The 17712-nt window shown below is 37.7% G+C and overlaps 1 protein-coding gene across 1 annotated transcript in view; it reads right to left on the bottom strand.

Moving 5' to 3' along the window:
- Positions 1 to 17712, bottom strand: part of UBTD2 (ubiquitin domain containing 2) — a 62416-nt gene that overhangs the window by 8829 nt on the left and 35875 nt on the right. The window contains exon 2 of the mRNA XM_027034502.2: positions 12434 to 12670. Within this exon, the coding sequence (XP_026890303.1) occupies positions 12434 to 12670 (237 nt within the window). The remainder of the gene's footprint in view (positions 1 to 12433; positions 12671 to 17712) is intronic.

The following is a 17712-nucleotide window of genomic DNA, read 5'->3' as shown; positions in this document are numbered from 1 at the left end:
CCAAAGCAGGCTCTGAGCTGTCACCATAGAGCCTGATGCAGGGCTTGAACTTACGAACTGTGAGATCATGACCTAAGCTGAAGTCAGACACACTTAACTGACTGAGCCACCCAGGTGCCCCTACATGAACAAATTTGTAAAAGTTAAAAATAAATTTTTACATTAGGCAACTTCTGGAGATACGAAAGGTTATCTTGTGATGATGGTTTCATGGTGTATACATGCCAAAGCTGATCAAGTTGTACACTTGGGGCGCCTGGGTGGCTTAGTTGGTTAAGCATCCGACTTCAGCTCAGGTCATGATCTTACAGTCTGTGAGTTCGAGCTCTGCATTGGGCTCTGTGCTGACAGCTCAGAGCCTGGAGTCTGCTTCGGATTCTGTGTTTCCCTCTCTCTCTGTCCCTCCCCCGCTCATGCTCTGTCTGTCTCTCAAAAATAAACATTAAAAAAAATTTAAAAATATGTGCTGTTAGTATACTTCAATATACCTCAATACAGTTGAAATTTTAATATTCAAAATACACTGACAATCTGATACAGAAAACTGTCCTCCCAAAATTAACTAAGCGGGCAATGTCCTGGAACTACAAGGCTTTTGTCACATTGGGGGTCTCTTCCAAAGCTTGTAGAAATACTGTCTTTATTCTGAACTTCTCTTCTTTCTTTCTTTTCTTTCTTCTTTCTTTCTTTCTTTCTTTCTTTCTTTCTTTCTTTCTTTCTTTCTTTCTTTCTTTCTTTTCTTTCCTTCCTTCCTTCTTTCTTTCTTTTCCTTTCTTTTCTTCTCCTTCCTTCCTTCCTTCCTTTTTTTTTTTCCCTGATTTCTCTTTTCGAACTGACCCAAAAGGCACAAACTCTTTTTCAACAAATGTGACTTCTTATGGCAAAGGAAGGCCTAATGAAGTTGGATAGAAGCACAGAAATAACAGAAAGACTGTACAGGAACAAAACACTAGGTTCATCCTATGATTTAGGAAGCCTACTGTCAAGTCTAATGGAGGACCAGAAGACTGGAGAAGTAGTGAATCTGATGCAAGGAGTAGCAGCTTTGGAGTTGATCATACTCAAATTTTAATTTAGACACTAACTTTGGATATATTCAATCTGTTTCCCCAAGGACTATAGTATCTATCTCAGAACTGTCATAAGGATTAAATAATAAAACTCATGCAAAATTGCCTAATACATATAATAAACCCATTGAAAACAATGTTGGTTCCCTTCTCACACAAGTTTTAAATCTCAGAACCAGATTTACAGGGGAGAGCTCACTCACAGCAGCATCACAAAGCATCAAACCTTCACAGAGTTCGAGTCCAATGCGTTATGCCTCATGGGATCCTCTACAAACCTGAATCGCAATGTCAAAAGGGCCATCAAAATTACCCTTCATTCAAATATGAGTGGTCTTTTAGGACTAACTAATGTCAAGCTCTCATGCAAACAACACTTTCCTGGGAATTATATTAAGCTTATATCTGGCAGTCAAACACTAGGAGATGCTACCAAGTTAGCTATTAAGACGGTAGCATTCAGAAGCACCAAGTCTAATATGGAACCTGCTTGGGATTCTGTCTCTCCCTCTCTCTCTGTCTTCTAGCAAGCATGTGAAAGGTGGCTTAGCTTGTGTACATTGCTCAAGCCATCTGATAGCTAAACCATGATTAAGAGCTTGCGCAACATTTTGTCACATATTTAAGGGGCCAATGATCTTCAGAGAAGCCTACTGACACAGGGACAATCTCTTACCTCCACTATTTCAAGGCCTTTGTCACTCTAATTGAAAAAAAAGGGGGGGGGGTGACAGAAACAGAAGAATGGTTAAGTTTACATTTTATTTTATTTTTTAAATTTATTTTTATTTATCTTGAGACAGAGAGCAAGCAGGGGAGGGGCAGAGAGAGAGGGAGAGACAGAATCCCAAGCAGTCTCCGAGCCACAAACCGTGAGATCATGACCTGAGCTGAAATCAAGTCGGATGCTTAACCAACTGAGCCACCCATAACGCCCCGGGTAAGTTTACATTTTATAACTCCAAATCATTTTTGTTTCTTCGAGGATAGAGTGGAAATCATTAATTAATATATTAATATACTATTAACTTATGGTTAGTCATTCAACAGATCCTATATTAATTTCCTGTTTCATTTCTAAACACAATAGTCTGGAGAAAATCCTCTGTCTCCATGTATGTGTAATGTCTTCATGCTTTCATTCTTAAGCTTTATGTTGATGACAAATTTATCAATTAAGCTTATTAAAAGACAAATTCTGGGACACCTGGGTGGCTCAGTTGGTTAAGCATCTGACTTTGGCTCAGGTCATGATCTCACTGTTTGTGAGTTCGAGCCCCACATCAGGCTCTCTGCTGTCAGCACAGAGCCTGCTTCAAGCTCCTCTGTCCCCCTCTCTTTCTGTCCCTCCCCTGCTTGCAGTGTCTCTCTCTCAAAATAAACATTAAAAAAAAAAAAGGCAGAGGGAGAGAGTGAGCGAATCTCAAGCAGGCTCCATGCTCATCGTGGAGCCCAGCACAGGGCTCAACCCCATGACCTGAGCTGTAATCAAGAGTCAGACACAATCAACTGAGCCACCTAGGCACCTCTATAGGGACCTTTAAATAACCCAGAATTCATGCACTGCTTCTTTTTTTATTTAAGTTTATTTATTTCGAGAGAGAGAGAGAAAAACGCGAGCAGGGGAGGGGCAGGAAGAGAGGAGAGAACAAGAATGCCAAGTAGGCTCCACACTGCTATCGCAGAGCCTGATGTGGAGCTCAAACTCACATACTATGAGATCATGACCTCAGCTGAAGTCAACTGACTTCAGCTTAAACCAACTGACCCACTCTGGCGCCCCATGATCTGCTTCTTAACGGGACTCTCACTTAAGGGAAACAGAAACAAGGCCTACACATATGCATCCTGCCTACCCATGTCTTGAGAATCCACTTGTTTCTCTTTAGTGTTAATAGAAGTATACCGTTTGGGGGCGGGGGTTGTTTTTGTTTTTTTCTAAAGATTTTAAGTGATCTCTACACCCAACATGGGGCTTGAATCCACAATCCCAAGATCAAGAGTCACAGGCTCCACTGACTGAGTCAGTCAGGTGCCCTGGTTTCAAAGTATTCTATATAGTGTGGGAGAGATTAAAAATGGAATTAACATTGAAGATTACTTGTGTGGTCACTCAACAAAAAACAGAGATGAAATGACTTGATGGTGTTATTCAATTGCTTTGTTACTGTTAAATCCAGGACTTGAGTTCAAATCCCAATTTCAATTCCATGACTTCTAACTTGGAAAAAGGACACAACCTCTCTGTGTTTCATTTTCCTCATTTTTTAAAACGGGGGTTGTTGTAGGTGATTATTATAGGCATGAGGATTATATAACATCAGTTCAAACCATCACGAGTTATTAGTATTTTATTACTCTTGATTCTCAGTCCAGGTGTTCTTTTCATCATGTGGGCTCCCTCTACATAGAAATGCTCTATTTAAGCTACTTATAAGTGCCTTGACGTTTAAAAACTTACATTGCATTATACATAGTTTGATCTATTCACATTTGATATATTTTGAGATAAGACCAGGAAAAAGGAAAAAAAAAATTCTGGGCAACCTGTATTTTGAAGGTGATTTTAAAAAGTTTTTAAAGAATTACCCTTTTATACCTCCCATATCCCTAAGCATGAAAAAGGACAAAAGAAATGGACCTTGAAAAGCATAACTGAACACCTGCCAATGTTTAGTCACAAGAATAATAAAGTTGGAGTTAAGTCTATAAGTAAGAGAAAAGTGCATGTTTGAATAACAGTGAGCAGCTACTCCTTTTATACAAGAAAGGTTAAGAGGGGAGCTTTTACATTTGAATTGGAAGGAAGATGGAAACCATACTAACTGTAGATGCTAAAGAAATAACCCTTTCTAAAAAATTAGAAGGTAGGAAGAGGGAGTAGCCAATTTTAAAAATCGTTTTAATCTTCTATATAATAATTCTAAAAAGCATTAAATGCTCATCTTTATAAAACAGATACTGTTTCTGAAACAAACTATGAGCCAGATTCTGTGAAAAATAAGAAGTAAAAACCACCTTTTAAAAAATATGTTATTTTTTGGGTGCCTGGGTGGCTCAGTTAAGCAAGTGACTCCTGATTTCAGCTCAGGTGATGATCTCATGGTTCATGGGTTCAAGCCCCACTTTGGTCTCTGTGCTGACAGCACAAGCCTGCTTAGGATTCATTCTCATTCTCATTCTCATTCTCATTCTCATTCTCATTCTCATTCTCTCTCTCTCTCTCTCTCCTCCTCTTCCTCCTCCTCCCTCCCTCTCTTTCTCTCTCTCTCCCCTGCTTGTGCCCTGCTCTCTTTCTCTCTAAATAAAGTTTAAAAAATAATAAAATAAAGGGCGCCTGAGTGGCTCAGTTGGTTAAGTGTCCGACTTTGACTCAGGTCATGATCTCACAGCTCGTTGAGTTCAAGCCCCATGTCGGACTCTGCACTGACAGGTTGGAGCCTGGAGCCTGCTTTATTCAGATTTGCTGACTCCCTCTCTCTCTGCCCCTCCCCAGCTTGTGCTCTCTCTCTCAAAAATAAATAAATAAACATAATAATAATAATAATAATAATAAATAATTTTATTTTTAATTAATCTCTACACCCAATGTGGGGCTCAACTCACAACCCCAAGATCAAGAGTCACACATTCTACCAACTGAGCCCGGCAGGCATCTCACACCTTAAAAAAACAAAAACAAAAGGAAAAACCTGTTTATGCTAATTTGGGTAAGCCATTTAATCTGTAACCTAGTTTTAGTGGCAAAATACTGTGTTAGGAATGTTTTTATGATTTTTAGGTAATGCCAAAATAGCAATCAGTTAGAAAAAGGAGATATTCTTTAAGAAATTTAGGACCATAAGTAAAAAATGTTGTGTAAATCATGAAAAATAAAGCTCTGGGGTGCCTGGGTGGCTCAGTCAGTTCAGCATCCAACTTCAGCTCAGGTAATGATTTCGTGGCTCGTGGGTTTGAGCCCCGCGTTAGGTTCTGTGCTGACAGCTCAGAGCCTGGAGCCTGCTTGGGATTCTAGGTCTCCTCTCTCTGCCTCTCCTCACTCGTGCTCCGTCTCTCTCTCAAGAATAAATACACATTAAAAAAAAAAATTAAAAATAAATAAATAAATAAAGCTCTTAAAGGATAGAAGGCTACAGAAAAGAGATGCCAGATACGAGAATCACTAGGAAGATTTTTCCACAATATACATGTCCATATCATCCTCAATCTGAGTCACAATTTGCAGAGTGAAAATATATGCATACATATAATATTCCCAGGTAGTTATGACACCAACCGCCCTCTTAACTCTCCCTACTGCCATTTGAGAGTAATGAACTAAAGACACCACTGATATTAATAAAGGGAGATCATTAGGAAGCACGGAATTATTTTGCACTTGGACAAGGCAAAAATATAATGAATATGACCTGCAGACTGGAACTGAGACAAGGACAGAATCATTCAAGGAACCACTATAAGAAAATAAGGGAGGAAACATGGGGTAGAGGCAATGGGTGGTGGGATGTGTTTTGGTTGTTTCTTTCAAAAACAACTCAGGAAAAAAGATAGTTATTTTATAGGAACAAAAGCCATTGAGAAATACATAATTTTTGTGCATATAACATAGATATTAAATACAATTTAAACCAAAAAGTGTATAATCCTTGCTTATTTTGTACACACAAAACCTAAAATAACAGACAAGATAGCAAGACCTATACAAATAACATTTACAAAGACATTTCCATATAGTTTTCAAATGTTGAAGAATTTTTTATAATATTTATATTGGGAAGATAATATGAATAGGTTGAGATAATAAGATTATGGAAAGAGAAGACAGAGAGGATGAGATGAAAACAAGATAGGAGAGAGATTTGACTGAAAGAATCTTAGAAAGGAGTGTATGGCCTAAGATCTCTTCAGATTGTCAATCTAATATCTAAGTATTGTTCAATACTCTTATGGTAATACTAACAGATGTAGATGAAAGGGATAGGGATGGCCCAGATATGGATGATACTAAACTATGTCCTCAATGTTTAGGTGTCTAATAAACCTGTAGCTATTGAGTTAACACAACCTCCAAATTCGATTAGGCATATGCCCATGGGCAATCTCCCAAAAGCCAGAAAAAGATGTTATCAGTAGATAATATATCCAGAAAAATGAACAAACTCTATAATTAAAGATTTGGTACAACAAATTTACTTGTTAATGTCAGAGGTCAAGAAATACAACCGTTACCTTCCTAAAGAAGGAAGAAAGGTGGTCAGAGATACACAACCTAACCTTACACCTTAAGGGCTGGAAAAAGAACAGCAAATAAAACCCCAAACCAACAGAACACAGGAAGCAATAAAGATTAGAGCAGAAACCAAAAAAACAACAGAACAGATCAACAAAACCAGAAGCTGGTTCTTTGAAAGAATTAACAAAATTGATAAACCCTAGCCAGTTTGATCAAAAAGAAAAAGGAAAGGACCTAAATAAATAAAATCAAGAATGAAAGAGGACAGATCACAACCAACACAACAGAAATACAAACAATAATAAGAGAATATTATGAGCAATTATATGCCAATGAAATGGGCAATCTGGAAGAAATGGACAAATTCCTAGTAACATATAAACTACCAAAACTGAAACAGGAAGAAATAGAACATTTGAACAGACCCATAACTGGTAAAGAAATCGAATTAGTAATCAAAAATCTCCCAAAAAACAAGAGTTCAGGGCCAGATGGCTTTCCAGGGGAATTCTACCAAACATTTAAGGAAGAGTTAACACCTAATCTCTTGAAGCTGTTCCAAGAAATAGAAATGGAAGGAAGACTTCCAAACTCTTTCTATGAAGCCAGCATTACCTTGATTCCAAAACCAGACAAAGACCCCACTAAAAAGGAGAACTATAGAACAATTTCCCTGATGAACACGGGCGCGAAAATCCTCAACAAGATACTGGCCAATCGGATCCAAAAATACATTAAAAAAAATTATTTACCACTACCAAATGGGATTTATATGTGGGATGCAGGGCTGGTTCAATATCTGGAAAACAACCAATGTGATTCATAACATCAATAAAAGAAAGGACAAGAACCACATGATCCTCTCAATAGATGCAGAGAAAGCATTTGACAAAATATAGCATCCTTTCTTAATAAAAACCCTCAAGAAAGTAGGGACAATAGGATCATACCTCAAGATCATAAAGACCATATATGAAAGACCCACCACTACTATCAGTCTCAGTGGGGAAAAACTGAGAGCTTTCCCCCTAAGGTCAGGAGTAAGACAGGGATGCCCACTCTCACCACTGTTATTTAACACAGTATTGGAAGTCTTAGCCTCAGCAATCAGACAACACAAAGAAATAAAAGACATCCAAATCGACCAGGAGGAGGTCAAACTTTCACTCTTCGCAGATGACATGATACTCTATATGAAAACCCAAAAGGTTCTACCAAAAAATTGCTAGAACTGATCCATGAATTCAGCCAAGTTGCAGGATATAAAATCAATGCACAGAAACCGGTTGCATTCCTATACACCAATAATGAAGCAATAGAAAGAGAAACCAAGGAATTGATCCCATTTACAATTGCACCAAAACCATAAAATACCTAGGAATAAATCTAACCAAAGAGGTAAAAAATCTATACACTGAAAACTATAGAAAGCTTATGAAAGAAATTGAAGAAGACACAAAAAAATGGAAAAGTATTATTTCATGCTCCTGGATAGGAAGAACAAATGTTGTTAAAATGTCAATACTACCCAAAGCAATCTACATATTCAATGCAATACCTATATCAAAATAACACCAGCATTCTTCACAGAGCTAGAACAAACAATCCTAAAATTTATATGGAACCTGAAACGACCCTGAATAGCCAAAGCAATATTGAAAAAGAAAACCAAAGCAGGAGGCACCACGATCCTGGACTTCAAGCTGTATTACAAAGCTGTAATCATCAAGACAGTATGGTACTGGTACAAAAACAGACACTCACATCAATGGAACAGAATAGAGAACCCAGAAACCCACAAACGTATGGCCAACTTATCTTTGATAAAGCAGGAAAGAATATCCAATGGAATAAAGACAGTCTCTTCAGCAAATGGTGCTGGGAAAACTGGACAGCAACATGCAGACGAATGAACCTAGACCACTTTATGACACCATACACAAAAATAAACTCAAATGGATGAAAGACCTAAATTTAAGACAGGAAGCCATCAAAAGCCTAGAGGAGAAAGCAGGCAAAACCTCTTTGTCTTGGCTGCAGTAACTTCTTACTCAACACATCTCCAGAGGCAAGAGAAACCAAAGCAAAAATGAACTATTGGGACCTCATCAAAATAAAAAGCGAAGGAAACAATCAGCAAAGCTAAAAGGCAACCGACGGAATGGGACAAGATATTTGCAAACGACATATCAGATAAAGGGTTAGTATCCAAAATCTCTAGAGAACTTACCAAACTCAATACTCAAAAATAAATAACCAGTGAAGAAATGGGCAAAACACATGAATAGACACTTCTCCAAAGAAGACATCCAGATGGTCAACTGGCACATGAAAAAATGCTCAACATCACTCATCATCCGGGAAATACAAATTAAAACCACACTGAGATATCACCTCATACCTGTCAGAATGGCTAACATTAACAACTCAGTCAACAATAGATGATTTTAGGATGCAGAGAAAGAGGATCTCTTTTGCATTGCTGGTAGGAATGCAAACTGGTGCAGCCACTCTGAAAAACAGTATGGAGGTTCCTCAAAAAATTAAAACATAGAACTACCCTATGACCCAGAAATTGCACTACGAAATATTTATCCAAGGGATACAGGTATGCCATTTCAAAGGGACACATGCACCCCAATGTTTATAGCAGCACTATCAACAATAGCCAAAGTATGGAAAGATCCCAAATATCCATTGATGGATGAATGGATAAAGATGTGGTATATACATACAATGGAGTATTACTCAGGAATCATAATGAAATCTTGCCATTTGCAACTATGTGGATGGAACTAGAGGCTATTATGCTAAGCGAGATTAGTCAGAGAAAGACAAATATCTGACTTCACTCATATGAGGACTTTACGATACAAAACAGATGAACTTAAGGGAAGGGAAGCAAATATAATATAAAAACGGGGAGGGGGACAAAACATAAGAAACTCTTAAATATAGACAATAGAGAGTTGCTGGAGGGGTTGTTGGAGGGAGAATGGGCTAAATGGGTAAGGGGCTTAACGAATGAATCTACTCCTGAAATCATCGTTGCACCATGTGCTAACTAACTTGGTTATAAATTATAAAAAATAAATTAATTTAAAAAATTAAAAAAAAAAGAAGTACAACCATTACCACTACTATTTATCAAATGTCTTCTGGACTATGGTAAGTAATTTATATGTGTTATTATCACATTTAATCAACACAACCACCCTATGAGGTAGGTAGTTATAATCCATATTTTACAAATGAGAACACTTAAACTTAAATTTCAGCAACACCACTGAGTACTTCTAGGTAAAATCATGTAGCTAAATAGCTAAGTTATAAACTAATGGTGAGTTAGAGCACACGACAGAACACAATTCAAAAGTCCACCCAAGAAACACTGTTAAGTTTCAGATATGAACAAGGAAATTCAGTCAAGGGTACCAATGACAGTAATACCCAGAAAGTTATTTTAGACATTTGAACAAGGAAAGATCAAACATCAGTTTGATTCCTTCATACTAAAGCAGAGAATAAGCAAAGAGATCTGAGCCCATATCCAATAAAATAATGCATAGGCCCTTGCCTTACATAAAACAGAGGTACTTTGTCTCCATGAACCTGTAAACAGGCCATAATTTATAGAACACAATCAGATATTCCTATAGATAACTATGATAAGTACAAAGTAAGGGAAGTCAAAGTTCTAAGGTTCTGGGTCTCAGGCTTATTCTACATTAAGGCAATCACAGATAAACAATTATTCTTTCCCACCCCCAATCCCCTACTCCCAACTTGCAAACCTATGCAAACAATAAATACTGCTCTAAAAATATAGGCTATAAGTATTAAAAACAGAAGGAATGTAAGAAGTAATTATAAAGGAAGACTCTTTCCTTTATATAAAGCTAGCTTTTTTTTTTTTTTTTTAAAGTAGGCTTCACGCCCAGCACAGAGCCCAACACAGGACTTCAACTCACAAACTGTACATTAAGACCTGAGCCGAGTTCAAGAGTCAGATGCTTACCCAACTGAGCCACCCAGGTGCCCATAAAGTTAGTATCTGAAGACAAGATATAGAACTGAAAGAGGTAACAGAGCAAGATGATGTCCACCACCCCAATTATTATAAGAGGTAAAGAATTTAGAGGGTATTCATGAAAATCAGGACTAAAGAGTCATACTGAAATGACATTCAATTAAACATTTTTTAAATGTAGGAAGGATAATTTTTCCATCTGTGCAGAAAAAGTGATCCTATATGCTCAATAAATGTTATTAACACAAGCCTATGCTAATAAGCTTTCATAATGAAGAACAGGACAGCTATGGAATATGTATTTAAAAATTTTTTTTAAATTTATTATTAAAAAAAATTTTTTTTAATGTTTATTTTTTAGAGAGACAGAGACAGAATGTGAGCAGCAGTGGGGCAGAGAGAGAGGGAGACACAGAATCTGAAGTAGGCTCCAGGCTCTGAGCTGCCAGCACAGAGCCCGATGTGGGGCTCGAACTCACAAACCATGAGATCATGACCTGAGCTGAAGTTGGATGCTTAACCTACCAAGCCACCCAGGCGCCCCTAAATTTATTATTTTTGAGAGAGAGAGAGAGAGAGAGAGAGAAAGAATGCACACATGAGTGGGGAAGGGGTAGAGAGAGAGGCGGGGGGCAGGGATAGAGGATCCGAAGCAGGCTCTGTGGTGACAGCAGAGAGCCCAATGTGGGGCTCGATCTCATGTGAGATCATGACCTGGGCCAAAGTCGGACACTTAACAGACTGAGGCATCCAGGTGCCCCTGGAATATGTATTTTTAAAAGTTTCTTGGAAGCACAGTTAGTTCAGAAAATTAACAGAGATTTGGAAAACTGGGAAGGATACTATCTTTATTAAAGTTAAAATATCTTTATTTGAAAAGGAGTCAAAGGACATAAAGCAGATGATTAAACAGTGAAAAGCAGTGTTCTGAAAATGTAGACAAAAAGGGAGATATTGAAAAAGAAACAATGAAGATATAAATGAACAGAAAAGGATACAGAAGAACGCAGGTGATTATATACAGGACTAACTTGGAAAAATATTAATTTGAAAAACTAAAGAGAAAAATTTTATAAATACAGTATAAAATTAACACTTAAAGCTCAGCATACCATGAAAAATTTTGAAGTGTTTCTAATCAAAGAGACCAAGCAAGAGGATGTGCATGGGTCCAGCAGATATGTGTTCCTGGAAATACTCAAAGCTAATGGTGGTCCCTAGAGTCACATTCCTAAGCAAAAGAAAAAGGTTCTTCATAATGCTCAGGCCTGCAACCATAGAAAACTGTCCTTCAAAACATGTGACTTCTATGTTTAGTTTTTTTCATTTTGCTAAAAATAGGCTTGATGAGAAAGTATAAAGACTAAAGAAGCATCCACTGAGTCTCTAAGGCTTCTGAGATCTAAATTTGAGACTACTTCTCTAGTGCTCATAGGAAAGGAATAAAGTAGAAGCTCTAAAAGATTGGGGTAGGGGGTGGAGGGTCCTTGATGAAGAGCAAGGAAGTTTCTGAGGACGTAAGTTAGAAAATACAGGTTATTAAGCATTCTTTTTCATGAGATTAAAAATATTAAATCTTTCATTTTTATTTATTTGCAAGAGAAAGCACACAAGTGGGGGAGAGGGGCAAAGGGAGAGAGGGAGAGAGAATCCCAAGCAGGCTCCGTGCTCAGTGCAGAGCCCCATGCAGGGCTTGATCCCACAACCCTGGGACCATGACCTGAGCCAAAATAGAGTTGGATGCTCAACCAACTAAGCCACCCAGGCATACCCAAGATATTTAGATATTAAAAAATACATATATTGGGGCACCTAGCTGGCTCAGTCAGTGGACCATGCGACTCTTGATGTCAGGGTCTTGGGTTCAAGGCCTTATGTTGGGCACAGCTTACTTAAAAAAAAAAAAATACACACATACACACACACAAAGTAAATCCACAAAGAAGCAAAGACAAATGTTCCTCTTTGATGGTGGGGGGGGGGGTGTGCAGGGAGGAGAATCATGCACAGCAAGTAAAATGAACACTTCCCATTTGGTTTCTTGTTATTAGAAAGGAGCTGATTATGTTCCCCTTTGTCCCTGAGGACCACCAAACCTACCATGTGGTAATGTTATGTTTGCACCATCAATGATTGCTTGTGCCAGTTCATGATCATTGCTCTCAAAAGCATGTGCTGCAGCCTTCAAGGCATCCCAAATCTCTTTACGACCTTCAAAAGCTGGTGCAGTATCCCAAAATTCATCCCTCTTGCTGCGCAGTTGTCCATCTGTCATGGGATAATCACTTTTCCATTTGGGTTTCTCCTTTTTCAAAGGCTGGTTACGACCTAAAGCGACTGAGAAGAAAAATAAAAAGCTGATATGAAAACCAAAATTTATAAACAATGTATTAAAAGTGATCTGGTCAGTTCTCTTTGATTCACTTATCAAAATTATAGCTACAAGTTTGCCTACTAGTCATTCTTTTTTTTTTAGTTTATTCATTTATTTTGAGAAAAACAGAGCGTGAGTAGGGACGGGCAGAGAGTGAGAGAATCTCAAGCAGGTTCTGAGCAGTCAGGGCAGAGCCTGACAGAGACTGAACTCCTGAAACCATGAGATCAAGACCTGAGCTGCTATCAATAACCAAATGAGCACCCAGGTGCCCCGCCTACTAGTTAATTCTTGCATTCTGAAATCTCCCTATTTAAAATTTTTTTAATGTTTTTTATTTATTTTTGAGAGACAGAGACAGGCGGAGCATGAGTGGGGGAGGGGCAGAGAGCAAACGGGAGACACGGGAGACACGGAATCCAAAGCAGGCTCTAGGCTCTGAGCTGTCAGCATACAGCCCGACGCAGGGCTCAAACTCATGAACCGCAAGATCAGGACCTGAGCCGAAGTTGGATGCCTAACCGACTGAGCCACCCAGGGGCCCCTGAAATTTCCCTATTTTAGAACTACAAGAGCAAATGAGGACATTAGAAGGTTCTATCCAAAATGTCCATTGACAAGTTAGTAATTCTTTTCAACTCAGTTATGCCTTCTCCCCAGGATGACTTTAAAAATTACCCAGAAAAAAAGCAATAAGGGTTTCATCAAACAATAACGGCAGTATTTTAAAAAGTCAAAGGATGACATAAAGAGAGGTAAGATATTAGGAAAAATGAAGTAGCAACATTAGCTGGACTCTCAGGACTCTGGACATATGAAGCCAGAAAGTAGGAACTGAGAAATCCCCAAGAAGGGAAAGACTGCTTTGTGGTGTCCAAAGAATAGTCAAACCACCGGCTCCATATGAAGAAACCTAATCATAGGAGCATCCCCTGCACTTCAGTCAAGAAAGTGTAAATACTTTTCTCTGAAACCTATACAGGAGCTTATTTTGAAAGTAGTGAGGGAGAAGGTCAGAAATCAGGGCTTCACTCTTTGGAGAAAATAGGACTGAACAGGTGATCCTTGATAATGAACCAAGGGAGAAACTCCTGACTACAAGGAGCAGAAAAAAGAGGGCAAGAGTCCACTCCTCTGTTGCTGTAAAAGGCATCATAGCTCCTTAGAGAACGTCACATAGTAGTAGAGCTAGAACAAGTGTGATGTAAGTTTTTTGCACCCAGACACTTACCTGGCCTAGGATCACTGATCTCACACTGACATACAGAGCCATTCTTAATCTTATATGGAGCCATAGGTAAGAAATAGTTTGACAGATGGAAAAATAAGTAAAAAGAAAACTGAAGCTTGATGGAGTCTTGGGTAAGAGTGGGTGGAAAGTAAATGACACAGTGGTGGGAAGGAGAGGGTGTACATCAAAATTCAATGTTCTATATTTAAGAGCAGAAAGAATACTAATTTAAAAGAAATTATTCTCAAAATGGTTCTAAAGAGGCCATGAAATTAACCACTCCCTTACTGGCCCAGAGCCAAACAAATTTGAGCTATTCATAACTCCAGTCCCTGGGCAATCTCTATACCCTATACCAAGCTATGTTCCTGATGACAGAACTAATACTGCCAAATGTGTCTGGTTTGACACTTGGATTAAACCATGCTCTCTCCCCCCAAACTGGCCATTTTGTCTCAAGGCGGCAAACATGAGATCTCATCTTCTACCTTCAGAACAGCACATCATGTCACTGCCAGCTGTTTTCTCTTAAAACATTCAGTGTTTTGACTCCTTGTACTTTTCGGCTCTGTAATTTATCCCAGTAAAATGCCAACCAGTTGAGTTCTAAAAGGGTATGAACAGCAGAGTAGGAAAACTGTCTATTTAGTAGCAAAGCTAGAAATAGAATCCAAGTCTCTTTATTTAACAGGTATTTACTGAACGTCCACTAAGGGTAACACTATAGGTGTGTGTATCTGGTTTAATTCAAATGTGAGGAACACAATCTATACTAAAGATTTTCCCTTGCATCTTCCAAATAATAAATGTATACAGAGCATTATTCTCTAAAAGGTGTTCACAATATGTCAGATAATCACAATCTACTGGTTCTACCAAAAGGTAAAATGAAAGGCAAAATTTATTTTCTGCTGTATTAGCCTTTAAAGTCAGAAATAACTTAGGGACAACACTCAGTATTAGTTTACTGAACAGACAGTAGAGGGCAGGATACAATAGGTAAATACCGCCCCCCCCCCCTTTTTTTTAAGTAGTCTTCATGCCCAGCACGGAGCCCAAAGTAGGGCTTGAACTCAGGACCCTGAGATCAAGACCTGAGCTGAGATCAAGAGTCAGATGCTTGGGCGCCTGGGTGTCTGAGTCAGTTAAGTGTCCAACTCTTGATTTCAGCTGGGCTTTGATTGTGATCCCATGGTTCATGAGTTCAAGCCTCATATTGGACTCTGTGCTGAGAGCATGGAGCCTGTTTGGGTTTCTCTCTCTGTCCCTCCCTGCTCATGTGCTCTCTCAAGATAAATAAATAAAACCTAACAACAAAAAGAGAAACTCAGTGGATGAGCCACCCAGGCACCCTGGTAAATGCTTATTTGAATAGGTATCTATTCAACATTCAAATTAGTATCTATTATTCAAAGTTATCTATTCAATAATCAAATAAGATACCCATTTGAATAAAGTTTTGAGTCTTCCTGAGTAGTTCCAGAGAACTGTCTAGCCTCACATATATCAAACATATCAGAGAGATAATTAGTTGTAATTCTGTCATTGTGAGAGAATTGCAAAGCAAAGGCAGAAACAACAAAACCTGAACAATCTCAGTACCTACACCCAAGAAACCTAAAGAGGCCCTCAGAGGGACCAAAAAGAAAAACAATAAAGATAGAAAATACTTTGGAAAAAGTAAAAGCCCCTTCCCTACAAATATGAGGTAGATTTTACCTCCCTCCACATAGAGAAGTTTTAAGAACTCCCATAAAAAAAACGTGATGCATTATGCTTCTTAAGGATAATCATTCCAAATCCATTTCAAATCTATATGCTGTAAAGTTCCAAAGTAATTGCTTTATGTAAAAGCAAGTAAGACAAAATAAATGCTTGTGACATCAAGTAAGCCTCCTTTTCTCTGTCTAGGTCTCTGTTTTTCTCCGTATCACAAACATATGTAATAAAGAATGTCTTTCTATTAAATGTCCATTATTAAAATACTTAAGCCTTTACAACATATTATTTTAGTGCAACCATTGAGCAGTGATTTTTCACTAAAAAATATGAGGTTAAAAGCTTCATCATTTTAAACTAAATGCAGTTTGTTGCCTAACTTACCTTTGTTAAATAAACTGGAGAAAAAATGGATATTTAGCAATTAATGTTTAGCATAATTTAGCATTTAAAGCATGCTCTTATGAAAACATGAAAATATTTAGGGTTTTATGAGGATTTTAATATCTGTAAAGCACTAATAAAAATCATTAGTATATAATAAATTACAAATAAGTGTTTGCTAAGTAAAAATAAATTTGGGACCGCTATATAAAATAAAAAACCTTAAGACATTTTTGCAAAAATACACAGGCTAAGTCTTTTTTCTTTTCATACCTTCTGAATAGAACCTGACATTCTGAGAATTTGACATCAAGTACCTCCCTTAATTTTGAAAAGAAATGTTCTATGACTGTCATGCTCTTCCTATGTGTTCATCGGAGTATTTTTTTAGGAATTGGTCATCAAATGTGCTATGATTTTAGCCAATACTATAAACCTTTATTTCTGAAAATACCTGGACACAGAAATGAGTCTCGCAGCTAAGAAGCTGTTTTTTTTTTTAACCAAGTCAACCATTTTCAATTATGAAGGGAAAGATGTAAACTATGTATACTTAATTAGATTACATCTTATGCTCTGAAACTTTCAGATTTACCTGTTTCACACATCAATCTGACTCCTGATACTGAGAGAGATGCTCATTATCATTCATGTATCTGGGACTAAGTACAGTATTATGCTCTAACAATGAATTTAAAGACAGGACACAGTTCTTATTCCCTAAATTTCTGATTTAAATTGCAGGCAATCAACCACATTAAGTTTATTCCATGGTTTAACATACAACAAAAGATTAATGAAGAAATCTAATTTTATTATTTCACAAAATACACTTCTTTCCTCCATCAATCCACAGTTACTTTTTAAAACTTTGCCAAAAACTCACCTTCTGAGAAGCCTCTTTAAAAAAAAATTTTTTTAATGTTTATTTTGAGAGAGATAGAGATAGAGAGAGGGAGGGAGGGAGGGAGACACATAATCCAAAGCAGGCTCCAGGCTCTGAGCTGTCAGCACAGAGCCCGAACCAGGGCTCAAACCCATGAACAGTGAGATCTTGACCTGAGCAGAAATCAGACGCCCGGGGGAAGCCTCTTAATCACCCTCATCTACTTATCTTATCTTTCCTTATAACTATTCAACACTTCTTCCCACTCTGACAAACAGATCTAACATGCAGAAAACCCAAGAAAGGTCTGCTTCTCAGATCCAAATAGCAACATAATCTTAAATATTTAGTTTTACACAATTGAATGAATTTTGCACAAAATTCACTTTGACATTTTGATAAAAAACAATGATCTCCAAAATGAAGTATGTTGATAGTTATTTTCCTGCTTTTGGTTCCTCTCTTTTGGTTTCCTCCCTCTTGGTTTCCTGATTTAATACTGAGACTCTTCAAATGAATAAAGGAGAAGCCATAATGTATAAGGTAAACATCAAGATCCGACTCAAGTAATAATAGCTTTAACAGACTGAAAACTAGAGCATCAGTTTTGCTAACACAACAGCCTAAGGGAAAAGACTGAATATTTAAAGAGATCACCATCAAAGGACAAAATGTTGTTTAACAGAATTCTAAAAACTTGAAAGCAGCAAGGAATAGGATCGGGGTAATGTTCCTATATTTAGATTGAGTCTGAAGATCATGAAAACTAAAGGGAAATTTTTGTT

This window comes from Acinonyx jubatus, chromosome A1 (genome assembly GCF_027475565.1).
Source record: "Acinonyx jubatus isolate Ajub_Pintada_27869175 chromosome A1, VMU_Ajub_asm_v1.0, whole genome shotgun sequence".
Classification (NCBI taxonomy): domain Eukaryota; kingdom Metazoa; phylum Chordata; class Mammalia; order Carnivora; family Felidae; genus Acinonyx; species Acinonyx jubatus.
The sequence above is the reverse complement of the archived record's forward strand: the minus strand, read 5'-3'. Positions and strand labels throughout refer to the sequence as shown.